We start from the raw sequence: 15,279 nt of genomic DNA on the forward strand, positions 1-15,279 counted from the left end.
GTTATTTAGGACATTAAGTTCTACTCTCCTACTGATGGACCCTGTGATAGTTTTCTTTTTTTTTTTTCTTAATTATTTTTTTTTAGATTTTATTTATTTATCCATGAGAGACAGAAAGAGAGAGAGAGAGAGAGAGAGGCAGAGACACAGGCAGAGAGAGAAGCAGCGTCCCCACAAGGAGCCCCATATGGGACTCAATCCCAGACCCCAGGATCATGCCCTGAGTGAAACGCAGATGCTCAACTGCTGAGCTACCCAAGCGTCCCTTTTTTCTTTCTTTTTAAACTATCCTAAAACCTTTCTGCGATTGATACCCATATGTATATATTATATATCCTGGCAGAATTTTTTAGTATAATAGATAGGGCTAAATCCTAGCAGGGGGATTGCTGAATTCCTTTTAAAATTTGTTTTCAGAGCTTTTGGAGACTTTTACTACATTCTTCTGGGTGAATAGAGAAATATAAGTGTTCTGTAAAACCAAGATTTGGTATCATTGTATTAGGCGACATTGCTACTTTTAAAAGGAAGATCTGATCTTCTTACGAACTTTGGATGTAGGGCCTTTCACAAATGGGTTATGGGAGGAAGGAAGACCGATTTTTACTGACTCTGTTGTTTATCTAAACAGAGTTCATAATATATCTACTGGTGATCTCTTTTCAGAATTGGTGGAGTCTCTTTCATTGCAGGGATCTTATGCTGGAAAAATTCATTCCATCGGTGATGCCTTCAGAAATTTTAAAAACCTCCGATCCTTAGATTTATCAAGAAATTTGATCACAAGTCTGAAGGTAAGTTCTATATTCTATAACTAGTCGTTCCAGCCCAATTTATTTTAGTAGTAGTAGTAGTTATTTTGATGGAAAGAAATAAGAGATAGATAAAGTCAGCCTGGGGAATATATGATCTTCCTTTTAAATGTTTCTAAATTTTATTATTTACTATAAAACTGATTCAGCTTTATTCTATGTTTGAAATTTTCTGGTATAAAATATTGGGGAAAATTTCTTTTGTACTCAAGGAAAATTATATTAAACAATCACAGGCTAAGGCAATAGGACATTTTTTTTATATGTGTGTAAAAAGAAAATATGAGAAGCCCTCGTGAAAGTACATATTCTTAGTTCCTACTCTGAGATTCTGAGTTAACCGGTCTGGGGTGGGCTCAGGATACACCCAGGGGATTCTGAGGATGTTGGTACACGGAGCACATGTGGAGAAACACTGGTCTGGATTGTTACTGTGGGTGTTTTCAAGGAGGAAGAGGAAATGGTGGTCTTGAAAACAGAGAAAAATGTATAGATCAAGGGATGGTAGAGCAGAGGGCAGGACTGGAAAGTAGGCTTAAGCAGAGTATGTGAGGATTAGCAAATACACAAAGAGCTCTACAAATATAAGTGTGCACACATAAGTTCCACACAGAACTTCCACCTCTGTTTTCTTTGTGGTAGATGCCCAAATGGTATTTCTTCCGTATGTTCCCTTTTTACCCAGTTAGGTGCCTGTCTTGATTAAGCCCTTCTTTGCAAGGCTTAAGGTGAAAGACTCACAAATGCTTTTCAGGATTAGTCAGTGATCTCATGGATTATTCTGCCAGTTTTGTGCTTCTAAGGGGATATTTATTCAACAAGACAAGCCAGACTCATTGTCAAGTTCTAAAAACAAAGGACTCTAAAAGAGGAAGTTCAAGCAAGATTTCCAGCTAGGACTCCGAAAAGCAGAAGCTGCAAGTTAAACTAAGTCTTTAGACTATTTGGGAGCAGCCATTTATATTTGGCACAACAATTTCAGAAAGCATTAGTTCAGAGTTACTTAAGTCTCGTCTTCACATGTATCTTTGTTAATTTTCAGGCTAAAAAATTGAGTGAACGTTGTCATAATTTGTTTTTATCTTACTTTCTTTCCATTTCTGTAAATTGGGCAAAAAAAACTGTTGTAAAAATTAATCAAATTAGCATGTGTACATTGCTTGGCATATAGGAAGCACTTAGTAAATGTTTTCTGCATTTTTTTGCATCTATGACTTACCTATATATGCTCATCTCTAGCAGTTCTGAATCAATTTTCTTAATTTTCTCAATTACTCAGGGGATAAATGTTTTGTGATTTTTTCTAGTGTAACTTTGAGGAATACATGAATTCATGCCAAGTGGGAAAAGTGAGAGGAGGATAGAAGTCATTTCCTTGATTTTTACACTGAGAGACCTTAAAAGATTACTTAAGCTGGGCCATTAGACACATTTAAAGAAAGTCCTAATGGTGTTCTGCCCTGAGAGTGGGGCCAAAGTCAGTGAGAACTATTCCTAACTACTGATCCTTTCACAACATAGAAGCTAATGGAATAGAAAAAAGCCAGAAAGAAATGAATTGGAGTGTGAACAGGATTATCTATTCAGAAATGCTTTGTGTATATCTTTGAGTTTTCTAAATTTTCTACAAGAAAATGGTAATTTTGAATGAGAGAAGACTAAAAAATATTATTTCATAAATACATGATGGAAAATAATTTTACTGAAATTACTCTCAATGAGTTCCTTCTATGCTAAGTATTTTTGCTACTAAAATATGATTATACATATATGTACATGTTTTGAATTATTGTCTTGAAGTTTAATGTTGGGCAAAAGCAGCTAACTAGCCAAATACATAAAAATTAAACAATATTTTCAGTAGTAGATTTCAGCAAAGAAGGCAAATTGTGGCTTTTCCTCTCCAGTATCCCAGAGAAATAGAGAGGGTGGGGTAATTCTGAAAGGAGAAACAAGGATAAGAAGGGTTCCAGACTGTTCCAAGAGGGAAGAATTAGATACAGCATTGTTTCATTTTCCTATATACTCCATTGACCCTAAACATGAGGCATTGAGATATAAGGACATATTACACACACACACACACACACACACACACACACATTAATTTTTTTTAATTATACCCTTCTACCCACTAGAACTATCTCTTTTGCCTACCTCCTTTCCTCTTGAAAATTGGGGTGCTTCTGGGATCTGGAGAGTGGATGTGGCAAGGGTAAGAGAAGGGTAAAAGTAGCTTGGGCTAACCACTGGAAAAGAGAATAATCAGGGAGCAACAGAAGTAGATAACTGACTGCAGATATTTCCAGTCAGATTTGGTAAGGAGAAAATGTATGATATCTACAGGTTATTTAATATATAAAACATCTAGTGCCCATGGGCTGCATTGTTCTTATTCTCAGGCATCTAAATAAGAGTTTCACCCTTGCCTTTCTCACGGGTGACTCAGGTAACATGTTTAAGGATGGAAGTAATAGATATATTTCCATATATTTATCTGTGAGATTCCTAGTCCTTACCAATGTGTGATTTCATAATGTGGTCTTTTCCTTGCAGGGTATCCAGTATTTATGTTCACTCCAAGAGCTGAATTTATATTATAACAACATTCCTTCATTAGTGGAGGTGTCCCGCCTACAGCCTTTACCCTTCCTCAAAGAACTAGATTTGAGACTCAATCCTGTTGTCAGGAAAGATACAGATTATAGGCTCTTCGCTGTGTACACGCTACAAACTCTGGAGAAACTGGGTGAGACCCTCCTCCCCTGTTCCTTGTCCCAGAATTTACATTAAACCAGCTCCCTCCTAACCTTTTGGGTGTTGGCCCAGAGTGTGCGCTGGCAGGATATATTTGTTTATTAGTCAATATTTATGTAATTCTTTTGGGTTGGCAGGATGTATGACGAGTCCTTTATTATTGAATGACAATCTGATTTTATCAGTTACTTCCAGCTTTAGTTTTCTTCAGTTGATGGTTTCACCACCACTTCCTCCCCAACAGAGTTTCCAGGTTGAGATTTATTTTTCCAGGTGCCCCAAATTTGCAACTATATTAACAATAGAAAATGAATACAACAACTCTTTGGGGTTTAATGTCAAGGAGCAATAAAATATTCCTTCAAATGAGCTGCATTTCTTTATAATTTTATTGTTGAGTATACATTTCTTATTGATACAAACTTGGATTTCACATGCCCCTAGGAAAGTTACTGTGGGGAAACTAATTTCTTTCAGAAATGGTTTAACTCTCAACATAATATTAGACCATTTGAATTGTTTGCTGCCTAAACTCTACTTTCCTGCAGGTGTAGTTACACTTATGTGGCAGTTGTTGCTATGGTATCCCTGCAGTCTCCCTGAGTTACTACTTGCTGCAGTGACAACATAATAGCATTATTTTGTGACCTGTCTCTAACAAAAGAATATGATACTGATCTTTAGTTTTTACTCTGTGAATATGGTTTTCTGACCCAGTACTGTTTACTCCAAAAAAGAAATATGCTCAGACCACGGTTTTTGCCTCCAGATGACCGAGCTGTGCGAGAAAGTGAGAGAAAAGCTGCCAAGCTGCATTTTAGTCAGTTGGGCAACAGTGAAAATTTTCTTTTAGAGGTGGAAAAAAGGTAAGACAATTCTTTACCAAAAAAAAAAAAATTAGTTTGGGTCAGACATAGACAGTAGTGAATTCCAACTTAATGTCTTCATTTTCTAGCAGAAATCTTCACAAGGTATAAGAATCCTCAGATCAGAAATAAAAATATTTAACATATCGAGATTTATCTGGGATGAGAATCTGGCCCTCAGAGGGAACATTTCTGCTTTCTTGAACTATTGGGTCTGCTTTGGATTAATTGTTGATAATTCTCTAAAGCTGCTGTTCAAAGCTTAAAGATATGGATACTATGAGAAATCATCCCTGTAAATGCTTACCAACTCTTTCTTGGAGTTATAAATCAGTACATGGTCTTTTCCTATTGAATTAGAAGGTTTATATTACCATGGAGGTTAGTTTGTTAAAAGGTAAGGGAAACATTTATCTACAGAACCAAAAGTAAACAGACCTTGAAGCTCTAAAGTATCTGAAAGGTAGATTTTTCTACTTCTTGTTACTAAAACCTGATCAAAATAAGATAACCATATCTTCTACTCCAAAACTCATGTTCTTTATTTTTAAAAAGTAGCTTTATTATTTTTGGAAAACAGAAGTCCATTACAATTTACATAATACAGAAAAGTGCAATGAAAAATGTCAAAATCACCCCATACTGTGCTACCAAGAGCTAACTACTAGTAATGTTTGATATATATCCTTCTAGACATCTGTGTACCTACCTATAGATACATGTACATGTGTCTGTTAGTATTGTTTTCTTTTTTTTATTTTTATTTTTTTATTTTTATTTTTTGAGAGAGAGAGAGAGAGGCAGAGACATAGGCAGAGGGAGAAGCAGGCTCCATGCACCGGGAGCCTGACGTGGGACTCAATCCCGGGTCTCCAGGATCGCGCCCTGGGCCAAAGGCAGGCGCTAAACCGCTGCGCCACCCAGGGATCCCCCTAGTATTGTTTTCTGATAATAAAAGTAATGCATACTTACTGAGATTTTGGAAAGTATAGAAAAACCAGAAGAAATAAATAAGCAACTCATAATTTCATTACCCAGAAATAAACATTAATTATAGTAAATATCCTCTTAGTTTTAGGTATGTATGTGTATACAATATCTATATTATATAATAGATCTTTATACATTAATAATAAAATAATACATATATTTATAGTAATTTGCTTCCTATACATACCATTTTTAGTTTGATAAGATATGAACATGTCTCCACAACGTTAAATATTCTTTTTTTTTTAAGATTTTATTTAGGGGATCCCTGGGTGGCGCAGCGGTTTAGCGCCTGCCTTTGGCCCAGGGCACAATCCTGGAGACCTGGGATCGAGTACCACGTCGGGCTCCCGGTGCATGGAGCCTGCTTCTCCCTCTGCCTGTGTCTCTGCCTCTCTCTCTCTCTGTGTGTGTGTGTGTGTGACTATCATGAATAAATAAAAATTAAAAAAAAAATTTTTTTTAAATAAAGATTTTATTTATTCATGAGGGACACAGAGAGAGGCAGAGAGAAAAGCAGAGTCATAGGCAGAGGGAGGAGAAGCAGTTTCCATATAAGGAGCCCAGTGTAAGACTTGATCCTGGGACTCCAGGATCACACCCTGAGCATAATGCATATGTTCAACCACAGAGCCACCCAGGCATCCCAGAATTAAATATTCTCCAAAATGAGATTTTTTCTTTGTTTATTGCCTTTCCCCTCCGTAAGACCTAGGACTTTGCTTGTCGTATTTATTGCGGTATTCCCTAGTGCCTAAAACAATGCCTGAGACATATAAGGCTCCAAGAAATAATTTGTTGAATGATGAATGAATGAAGTCAATGTCTGCTCTGTTGGCCTGAGATCTTTCCTTTGTCTCTCTCTGCTCTGATCCTTTATTTATTTTATAATGTAACCCTATATATATATTTTTTTTAGTTCTCTATTTTTAAAATCAAGTTTAGGGCAGCCCCGGTGGCGCAGTGGTTTAGCGCCGTCTGCAGCCTGGGGTGTGATCCTGGAGACCGAGGACTGAGTCCCACATCGGGCTTCCTGCATGGAGCCTGCTTCTCCCTCTGCCTGTGTCTCTGCCTCTCTCTCTTCGCTCTCTCTAAATGAATAAATAAATAAATCTTTAAAAAAATTAAAATAAAATCAAGTTTATTGAGGTTTTTATATAGAGTAAAATTCACCCTGCTATAGAAAGAAATGGAACGTTCTGGGATCCCTGGGTGGCGCAGCGGTTTGGCGCCTGCCTTTGGCCCAGGGAGCGATCTTGGAGACATGGGATGGAATCCCACATCGGGCTCCCGGTGCATGGAGCCCTTGCTTCCCTCTGCTGTCTCCCTCTGCCTGTGTCTCTCTCTCTCTCTCTCTCTCTCTCTCTCTGTGTGACTATCATAAATAAATAAAAATTAAAAAAAGGAATGTTCCTAAAAATTATTTGTATATATATTTTGTCAACTAATTATTTTAATTCATTGAGGGTACCCTCTTTACTACAGAAATACAGAGATGAATTAATGTATAATTAAATACATTTCCTAGTAAGGCAGATAATTAGCACTATCATATTTCTGTTTAATTACCATATGATTGCAAACCCAGAGGTAAAATGTTACTCAAGTGCCCAGTCCTAGCATTAATATCTTAAAAGCTCTTCAGCATTGAGTAAAGATTTTTTTAAGTCTTTCTGAGTTCCTGTTTTCCCAACCTATAGATAATAGGGGAGCCTTTATGATTAAATGAAATGGTGCGTGTAAAGTGCCTGGCTCATCATCTGGCCTGTCTATATGTCCCAATCTGTACTTACTGTGCTTACATCTTACTATACTGTATCAATCAAGTGCAAACATTTGCCTTTTTGTCTTTTTTATTTTTTTAACTAATGGCTGTAGTTTCCCCCACTATAATTCTTGGCAGCAGAACCTTCCTTTCTGTGCTCTATGAATTTTTTAATTTAAAAAAATTATTATTCCCTTAATCATTTAGACCTAAGTTTATGTCAAGAAAACAGTCTAAGTTCTAGGGCAGCCTGGATAGCTCGGCAGTTTAGTGAGGCCTTCAGCCCCGGGGTATGATCCTGAAGACCTGGGATCGAGTCCACATCAAGCTCCCTGCATAGAGCCTGCTTCTCCCTCTGCCTGTGTCTCTGCCCTTCTGTGTGTGTCTCATGAAAAAATTTATTAAAAAAAAAAAAAAAGCAGTCTAAGTTCTGAATTTTCTGGCTTTCATACCTTTTTTTTGGGGGGGGGCGGGATTTTATTTAGAGAGCTAGACCTTGCAAACGGGGGGGGGGGGGGGGCAGAGGGAAAGGGAATCTCAAGCAGGCTCAGCGTAACACAGTCTTTTTTTTTTTTTTCCGTAGCACAGAGTCTTATGCAGAGCCCCATCCCACGACCCTGATGAGATCATGACCTGAGCTGAAATCAAGAGTTGGATGCTCAACCAGCTGAGCCCTGACTTTCATACTTTATTTTTTTTTATTCATGAAAGACACAGAGAGAGAGGCAGAGACACAGGCAGAGAGAGAAGCAGGCTCCATGCAGGGAGCTTGAACGTGGAACTCGATCCCAGGTCTCCAGGATCATATCCCGTGCTGAAGGCAGCACCAAACCGCTGGGCCATCGGGGCTGCCCGACTTTCATACCTTAAAAGCTGAACTAGGGAGATCCCTGGGTGGTTCAGCGGTTTGGCGCCTGCCTTTGGCCCAGGGTGTGATCCTGGCGTGCCGGGATCGGGGCCCACGTCGGGCTCCCTGCATGGAGCCTGTTTCTCCCTCTGCCTATGTCTCTGCTTCTCTCTCTCTCTGTCTCTCAATAATAAATAAGTAAAATCTTTAAAAAATAAATAAATAAAAGCTGAACTATAGTGTCCTCCTCTCTCACTATTCCCAGTAATATTATGGTTTTAAAAAATGGGCTTAACTGAAATATTTGTGAACATTTCTAGAACATTTAAAAGAAATCTGATTACCATGAGTTAATGTTTTCCAAATGCATTTACTGAGTGATCTCAGAAACCTTTCCAGCTTTTTTTTTTTTTTGAGTTTTAAATAAATTATTCTTTGTGGCAGCTCTAGGGAGAAGACAATGAAAAACTGTGTGACAGACGAGAGCTCTACATCAAAAATCAATGCCAATGTTGATAACAGAATTGAAACTGGTAAGTTTTCTTTGATCACAAAATGCTTAAAACATTAGTTATTTCAGCTTTTGTGGCCAACCCTGGGTAGGACGAAGACAATATAGTTGAGAAGTAACCGACTTGAAGAAGCACAAGATTTACTGACTGTGTTTTTCCTCCTTCCTCTCACTACCAGAAAAAGCCCTATTTATTGAGTAGGCCTAAGCCAGAACCCATCAAGTACAAGCTGTACTCAGAATTCAATTTCATTTACATCCATTTACATCATTTAGTACATTCTGAAAATTGCATTGCCAGTCCCTATGGCCCCTGAGCATTGCTAGGGTGATTGATTAATTAGCCAGAGACTCATGATTCATCTGCATCAATGCAGCTCAGACCCTGGGCCTTCTGTGTTTCTCCACCTTGAACCTTTGCAGCTGCAGAATCTCTTGTGTTTGTGCTATATTCCTGGTGAGTGTTGCCTATAAGCGCTGTTGGTAAACTAATAGGATTAAAGTGGTTATGCCACATTAATGATCATGACACAGGCAACTAGATAGCTTTCCATAAAAGAAATGACATGCAGCGGACCCTTATGGATTAACCTGGCACTCATCAGATGACCTTTTAGTTGAGAAAACTTTATTCTGTAGAGGCCTTTGTCCCTTTGAAGGATATACCAAATTATTTATAATCTCTAAAAATTAATCCCTGAAAAAAAATTAATCCCTAAAATCCCAGCAATTACTTTTAAAGATGGGCTGTGTAGCTTAGACATTATGAATTTCCAGTTTATAACATATTTTGTTTTCCTTACTACGTATCTATCCATGTGGACATTTATTGGTAAGTCAGTTTCACATGATTTCATGGTAAAATAAGCCATTGTGAAGTATGATTTTTATTATTCTTTCTTGGAAATCTCAGTGCACATACATTATGGAGCATGGATTGCTTTATTTCATTTTAAATAGCATTTTTCATATTTAAAATTTGATGAAATTCTGAGGCACCCAGTTAGCTCAGTCAGTTAAGTGTCTGACTCTTGATTTCAGCTCAGGTTGTGGTCTCAGGGTTGTGGGACTGAGCCCCATATCAGGCTCTGTGCTCAGTGAGAAGTCTGCATGAGATTCTCTGTCTCCCTCAGCCCCTACCCCTGCTCACACAATAAATAAATAAAATATTTTAAAAATAAATAAAAATACAGTGGGAAGTCTACTTAGGATTCTCCTTTTGCCCATGTCCTCCCTGCTGTGCTTGCTCTCTAAAATGAATAAATACATATTTTAAATAGATAAAATTTGATGCAATTCTATTTTTTAAGATTTTATGTATTTGAGAGAGAGAGAGAGAACGCACACATGGTGGGAGGGACAGAAGGGAGGGAGAAGGAAAGAGAACCTTAAGCTGACATGAAGCCCATCATGGGTCTGAACCTGAAGCCCATCATGGGGCTCAATCTCATGACCCTGAGATCATGATCTGAGCTAAAACCAAAAGTCAGCACTTAATCTACTAAGCCACCCAGATGCCCCTGATGAAATTCTGTTGTGATAATTTTGGAAAATACTAAAAAGCATGAAGAACAGCATTTTAATCACTCATCAGCCTGTACCCTAGAGACAATCCTAATTAATAATTTGGTATACAGCCTTCCTGCATTTTATCTAGGTAAAAACATTCATATATCCATTTCCAGAATCATGAAGATATAATGAAGTATAATTTGACTGCCTCTTTTTAGACAAGCTGAATTAAACTTCATTTATGTCATATTACATCATTAGCACACATAAAAATTCACTCCATGAATTGTCTTAAAGTGCATAGTTTTAGGGCATCTGGGTAATTCAGTTAAGCGTGTGGGACTCCTGGTTTTGGCTCAGATCATGATCTTATGGGGCATCAGGCTCTGTTCTCAGCAGGGACCTGCTAAAAGATTCTCTGCCCTTGCCCCTCCCCATCCCCACATTCCTGAGCCCACTCTGTCTCTCAAATCAATCAATCAGTCAATCAATCTTTTTTTTAAAGATTTTATTTATTTATTTATTCATGAAAGACAGAGAGAGAGGCAGAGACACAGGCAGAGGGAGAAGCACGCTCCATGCAGGAAGCCCGATGCGGGACCTGATCCCGGGACTCCAGGATCATGCCCCGGGCCAAAGGCAGATGCTAAACCACTGAGCCACACAGGGTTCCAATCTTTTTTTTTTTTTTTTTTTTAAGGTGCATATTCTCTACTGAGAACAATTAGCTTTACTAGACACAGGGCATTTTAAAGGTTCTTGAAAGCTCCAGGTGTTGCCTGGATTTTTTTTTAATATAAAATTGATCTTGCTACTTTGAAACGTTAAAGAGCTTTGCTTTCCACTGAAAATTATGTTTGTGCTAGACCCCTGGGAGTGTTGCCTATAAGCACTGTTGGTAATCCAATATGACTAAAGTGGTTATGCCATGTTCAAATGGTTGTGCTACAGGCTAGGAGAAAGCTTTTTGGAGAACAATTCCCACTAGCTCAGTTGTTCCAAACAGTGCTTTCCAACCAGTCATTTACAATGATACCTATTAGCATGGCTACTATTAAAAAAAACAGAAAATAACACATGTTGGCAAGGATGTGGAAAAATTGGAACTACTGGTCCCACTGTTTGCTGAGAATATAAAATGGTACAGATATTATGGACAAGAGTATGGCAGTTTCTGAAAAAATTAAAAATAAAATTACCCTGTAAAGCAGTAATTCCACTTGGGCCTATCCTCAAAGAAGTGAAAGCAGGGTCTTAAAGAGGTGTTTGTATACCTATGTTCATAGCAGCATTATTCACAGTAGCTAAAACATGGAAGCAATCCAAATGTCCATGAACAGATTAATGGATAAGGAATGTGCGATATATACAAACAATGGAATATTATTCACTATTTAAAAAGAAGAGGGCAGCTGGGGTGGCTCAGCGGTTTAGCGCCACCTTCAGCCCAGGGTGTGATCCTGGAGACCAGGGATCGAGTCCCATGTCAGGCTTCCTGCATGGAGCCTGCTTCTCCCTCTGCCTGCTTCTCCCTCTGCCTGTGTCTCTGCCTATCTGTTTCTCGAATAAATAAATAAAATATATTTTAAAAAAAAGAAGGGATCCCTGGGTGGCTCAGTGGTTTGGCACCTGCCTTTGGCCCAGGGCGCAATCCTGGGGACCCGGGATCGAATCCCACGTAGGGCTCGCGGTGCATGGAGCCTGCTTCTCCCTCTGCCTGTGTCTCTGCCTCTCTCTCTCTCTCTCTCTCTCTCTGTGTGACTATCATAAATAAATTTAAAAAAACTTAAAAAAAAGAAGAGAATTCTGACATATGCTACATTAGTGAAACTTAAGGATATTATGCTAAGCAAAATTAGCCAGTCACAAAAAGATAAACACTGAATGATTCCAGGTATACGAGGTACTTAAAGCAGTCAATACCATAGAGACAGAAAATAGAATGGTGGTTGCCAGCGGCTGCAGGGAGGAGGAAGTAAGGCATTAGCATTTAATGGATATAGTGTCAGTTTTATAAGATGAAAAGAGTTCCAGAGATGATGGTGATGATGGTTGCACAACATTATGAATGCATTTAATACTGCTGAACTGTACACTTAAAATGGTTAAGTTAATAAATTTTGTGTCATGTGTATTTTGCCACAATAAAAATAATTGAGGAAAAAAAACCCAAATCTATGGAGTTAGTAAATATATCAGTGGTTTCCAGGGGCTAGAGGGGAGAAGGGATGACTAGGTAAGGGTCTCCCTTCATTCTTTTGCGTGAGGGGTGGGACATGTGTAGCTGCTACTGCTACTGCCAAGAGCTGAAATTGACTAAAGTTAACTTCAATTTAGCTTCCAGGTCTTCCCCCCCCCTCCCCGGGAAATGCGAGCCATTCAATAGACTCCAGAATTCCAAAATAGTTACATTAGACAGATTCTGCGGATATAATTGCCTAGGTGGAAGACAGATACAGGATGCTTCTTACTCTGCCATCCTCCCCTGTCTCCATAGTTTTACTTTTTCCAAGATGGTGTATAGTTGGAATTATTAAGTATGTAGCCTTTTAGATTGTCTTCTTTACTTAGTAATATCCCTTTAAGATTCCTTTATGTCTTTTCATGACTTGATAGCTCCTTTCTTTCTAGTGCTGAATAATATTCTGTTGTCTGGGTGTACCACAGTTTATTTATCCATTCACCTACTGAAGGATATCTTGGTTGCTTCTAAGTTTTGGCAATTTTGAAAAAAGCTGCTATAAACATCCATGTGCAGTGTGTGTAGACATACGTTTTCAACTCCTTCAGGCAAATACCAAGTGTTTAATTTTGTAAGAAACTGCCAAACTGTCACCCAATACAATCTGCTTTTTAAAATATCTTTTTATATACTGAGCTTCTTAAGTTGAAATCACTCAAACTGGATTCATATTCTCAGAATTTGTGAGAATAATGAGTTTGAGAAACACTGATGTAGATGGGCACATGTTATAGAAGCTCGGACTGTGCTAAAAGCATATGTGAAAAGGTTTTGTGGCAGATGTGGAAACAAAGTCCTTAACTGTTAAAGACAGGGGAGCCCTGGGATAGCCTGGGAGGTTAGTGAGATTGGTTTGAATATCTGTGTGAAAGGGTCAATGAGTATAGCAGGTCATAGAGAGTTGAGTAATCAGGTGGTTTGGATAGAAGGTTTATGTTGAGTAGAATGTCAGATTACTGGAGAACAAAAGATGATTTACATGCATATAGCACATATAAACTCTGAGTTGAAGGGGGTCATAACTCTTTTTAGCCAATTCGTTTTACCTTTTAATAGAATTACACCTAAAATACGTAGATCTAATTGGTATCTTATTTTAAAATAGCAAAGGGGGGCAGGCATCTGGCTGGCTCATTGGGTAGAACATGTGACTCTTGGTCTCAGGATTGTAAATTCAAGCCACACATTGGGTATAGAGATTACTTAAAATATTTTAAAAAATAAAATAACAAAGAAAAATTCATCACAATCACCCTTGTACAGGAATGAAAGCATTATTTACAATAGCCCAAAAGTCTATCAGTTGATGAATGGATAAACAAAATATGGTATATCTATATAAGGCACATTACTCAGCCATAAGAAAAGAATGAAGTACTGATACATCTTCAATATATATCTTGAAAACATCATGCTAAGTGATAGGAGCTAGACACAAAAAGCCAAATATCATATTATTCCATTTATATGAAATGCTCGGAATAGGAAAATCCATACAGAAAGTATATTGAGGGATCCCTGGGTGGCGCAGTGGTTTAGCGCCTGCCTTTGGCCCAGGGCGTGATCCTGGAGACCCGTGATCGAATCCCACGTTGGGCTCCCAGTGCATGGAGCCTGCTTCTCCCTCTGCCTATGTCTCTGCCTCTCTCTCTCTCTCTGTGTGACTATAATAAATAAATAAAAATTAAAAAAAAAGAAAGTATATTGATGGTTGCCAGGTGCTGGCAGGGAAGAGAGAATTGAAAGTGACAGCTAATTGAGTTTCTTTTCAGATAAAATAGATGGTGGTGATGGTTGACAACTTTGTGAATGTACTGAAAACCACTGAATTGTACACAGTAAAAGGGTTAATTGTATGGTATATGAATAAAGTTAAAGATTCCTCCCCCCTCTCCAAAAAAATGATTCTATAGCCCTTGGTAATTGATTGAAGTTTGAGATGAGTAAGAGTCAAAGAACTTGTTTCTGTCTTGAGGGATTGGTTGAATAGTAATGCCAGTGCTGAGATGTAGTTTTGAGTGGAAGGTGGGGAGCCTTAGTAGAAGTAGGCCTGGATGTGAAGATAATGAGTTCGGTTTAGAAAATACTGATGTTTTTCTTGTCTAGGACAGGGGCACTCCTTGGAGGCAGTTCAAGAAACTTAGGTGTGGACATCAAAAGAGAGATCAGACTTAAGATTTAGATTTTGGGTCATCCAGATTTAGGTGATAAAGAGAAGGTATGATAGCATTCAGCAAAGAATATGGACATTGGGGAATTTGAAAGAACCTGTGAATCTCCAAAAGAATATAAGTACAGTAGAAGGAAAACCAAGATGGAGCAGGGTCTTGGACATCTGGGAAGTCTAAGTATTGTTCTGTAGGATTAAGGTAAGAGAAGGCCTGTACCCAAAATTGCAGCTTACTTACCATTCTCATATTCTACTAAGAATCAGGGTAAGACCAGTAATTTCTGCTTTACTTTGCTTTGTTTTGTTCTCTTCTGTGTTACTAGTGCAATAGGGGCCAGAGAACATAAACTTTGAGAGCTTAAAAGTAGTGTCAAGTACAATGGTAGAAGAGCATTTTATATTGAAGTAATAAGAAATTCCAGTCCCAGAAGGCAACTCAGAAATAGGAAGCATTTTAGAACCCCAAAAGGAATGAGGAGCTGGATTTTCAAAAAGCTGGCTTTATTCACTGCATATTCTCAGTTTCCCTGGCTTACAGGAGCTTTCTGTTGCCAGAGCCTACAGATGAGAACTAGCAGAAGAGCACATTGTTTGACTAAGGCCCAGGTTTTTGAAACTATCTTAATTCTTGCATAATCCTGTTAGGGGAAAAAACTTTCCTAAACAGGAAACTCTTATTTTCATCCAAGTTTCCCCCAAGACTCCAGATCCCGGAACTCTATGATTAACAAGTTGATCAAGAATTGATCAAGAATGTACTGGGTGCCTGGGCAGCTCAGTCAGTTGAGCAACTGACTCTTGGTTTCA

The 15,279-nt window shown here is 38.4% G+C and overlaps 1 protein-coding gene across 1 annotated transcript in view; it reads left to right on the forward strand.

Annotated features, from left to right (window-relative positions):
* LRRC36 (leucine rich repeat containing 36) overlaps nucleotides 1-15,279 on the forward strand; it is a 45,440-nt gene that overhangs the window by 12,612 nt on the left and 17,549 nt on the right. The window contains exons 2-5 of the mRNA XM_055306429.1: nucleotides 667-794; nucleotides 3,369-3,561; nucleotides 4,339-4,435; nucleotides 8,482-8,570. Coding sequence (XP_055162404.1) covers nucleotides 667-794; nucleotides 3,369-3,561; nucleotides 4,339-4,435; nucleotides 8,482-8,570 — 507 coding nt within the window. The remainder of the gene's footprint in view (nucleotides 1-666; nucleotides 795-3,368; nucleotides 3,562-4,338; nucleotides 4,436-8,481; nucleotides 8,571-15,279) is intronic.

The sequence above is a fragment of the Nyctereutes procyonoides genome, unplaced genomic scaffold (genome assembly GCF_905146905.1).
Source record: "Nyctereutes procyonoides isolate TBG_1078 unplaced genomic scaffold, NYPRO_anot_genome, whole genome shotgun sequence".
Classification (NCBI taxonomy): Eukaryota; Metazoa; Chordata; class Mammalia; order Carnivora; family Canidae; genus Nyctereutes; species Nyctereutes procyonoides.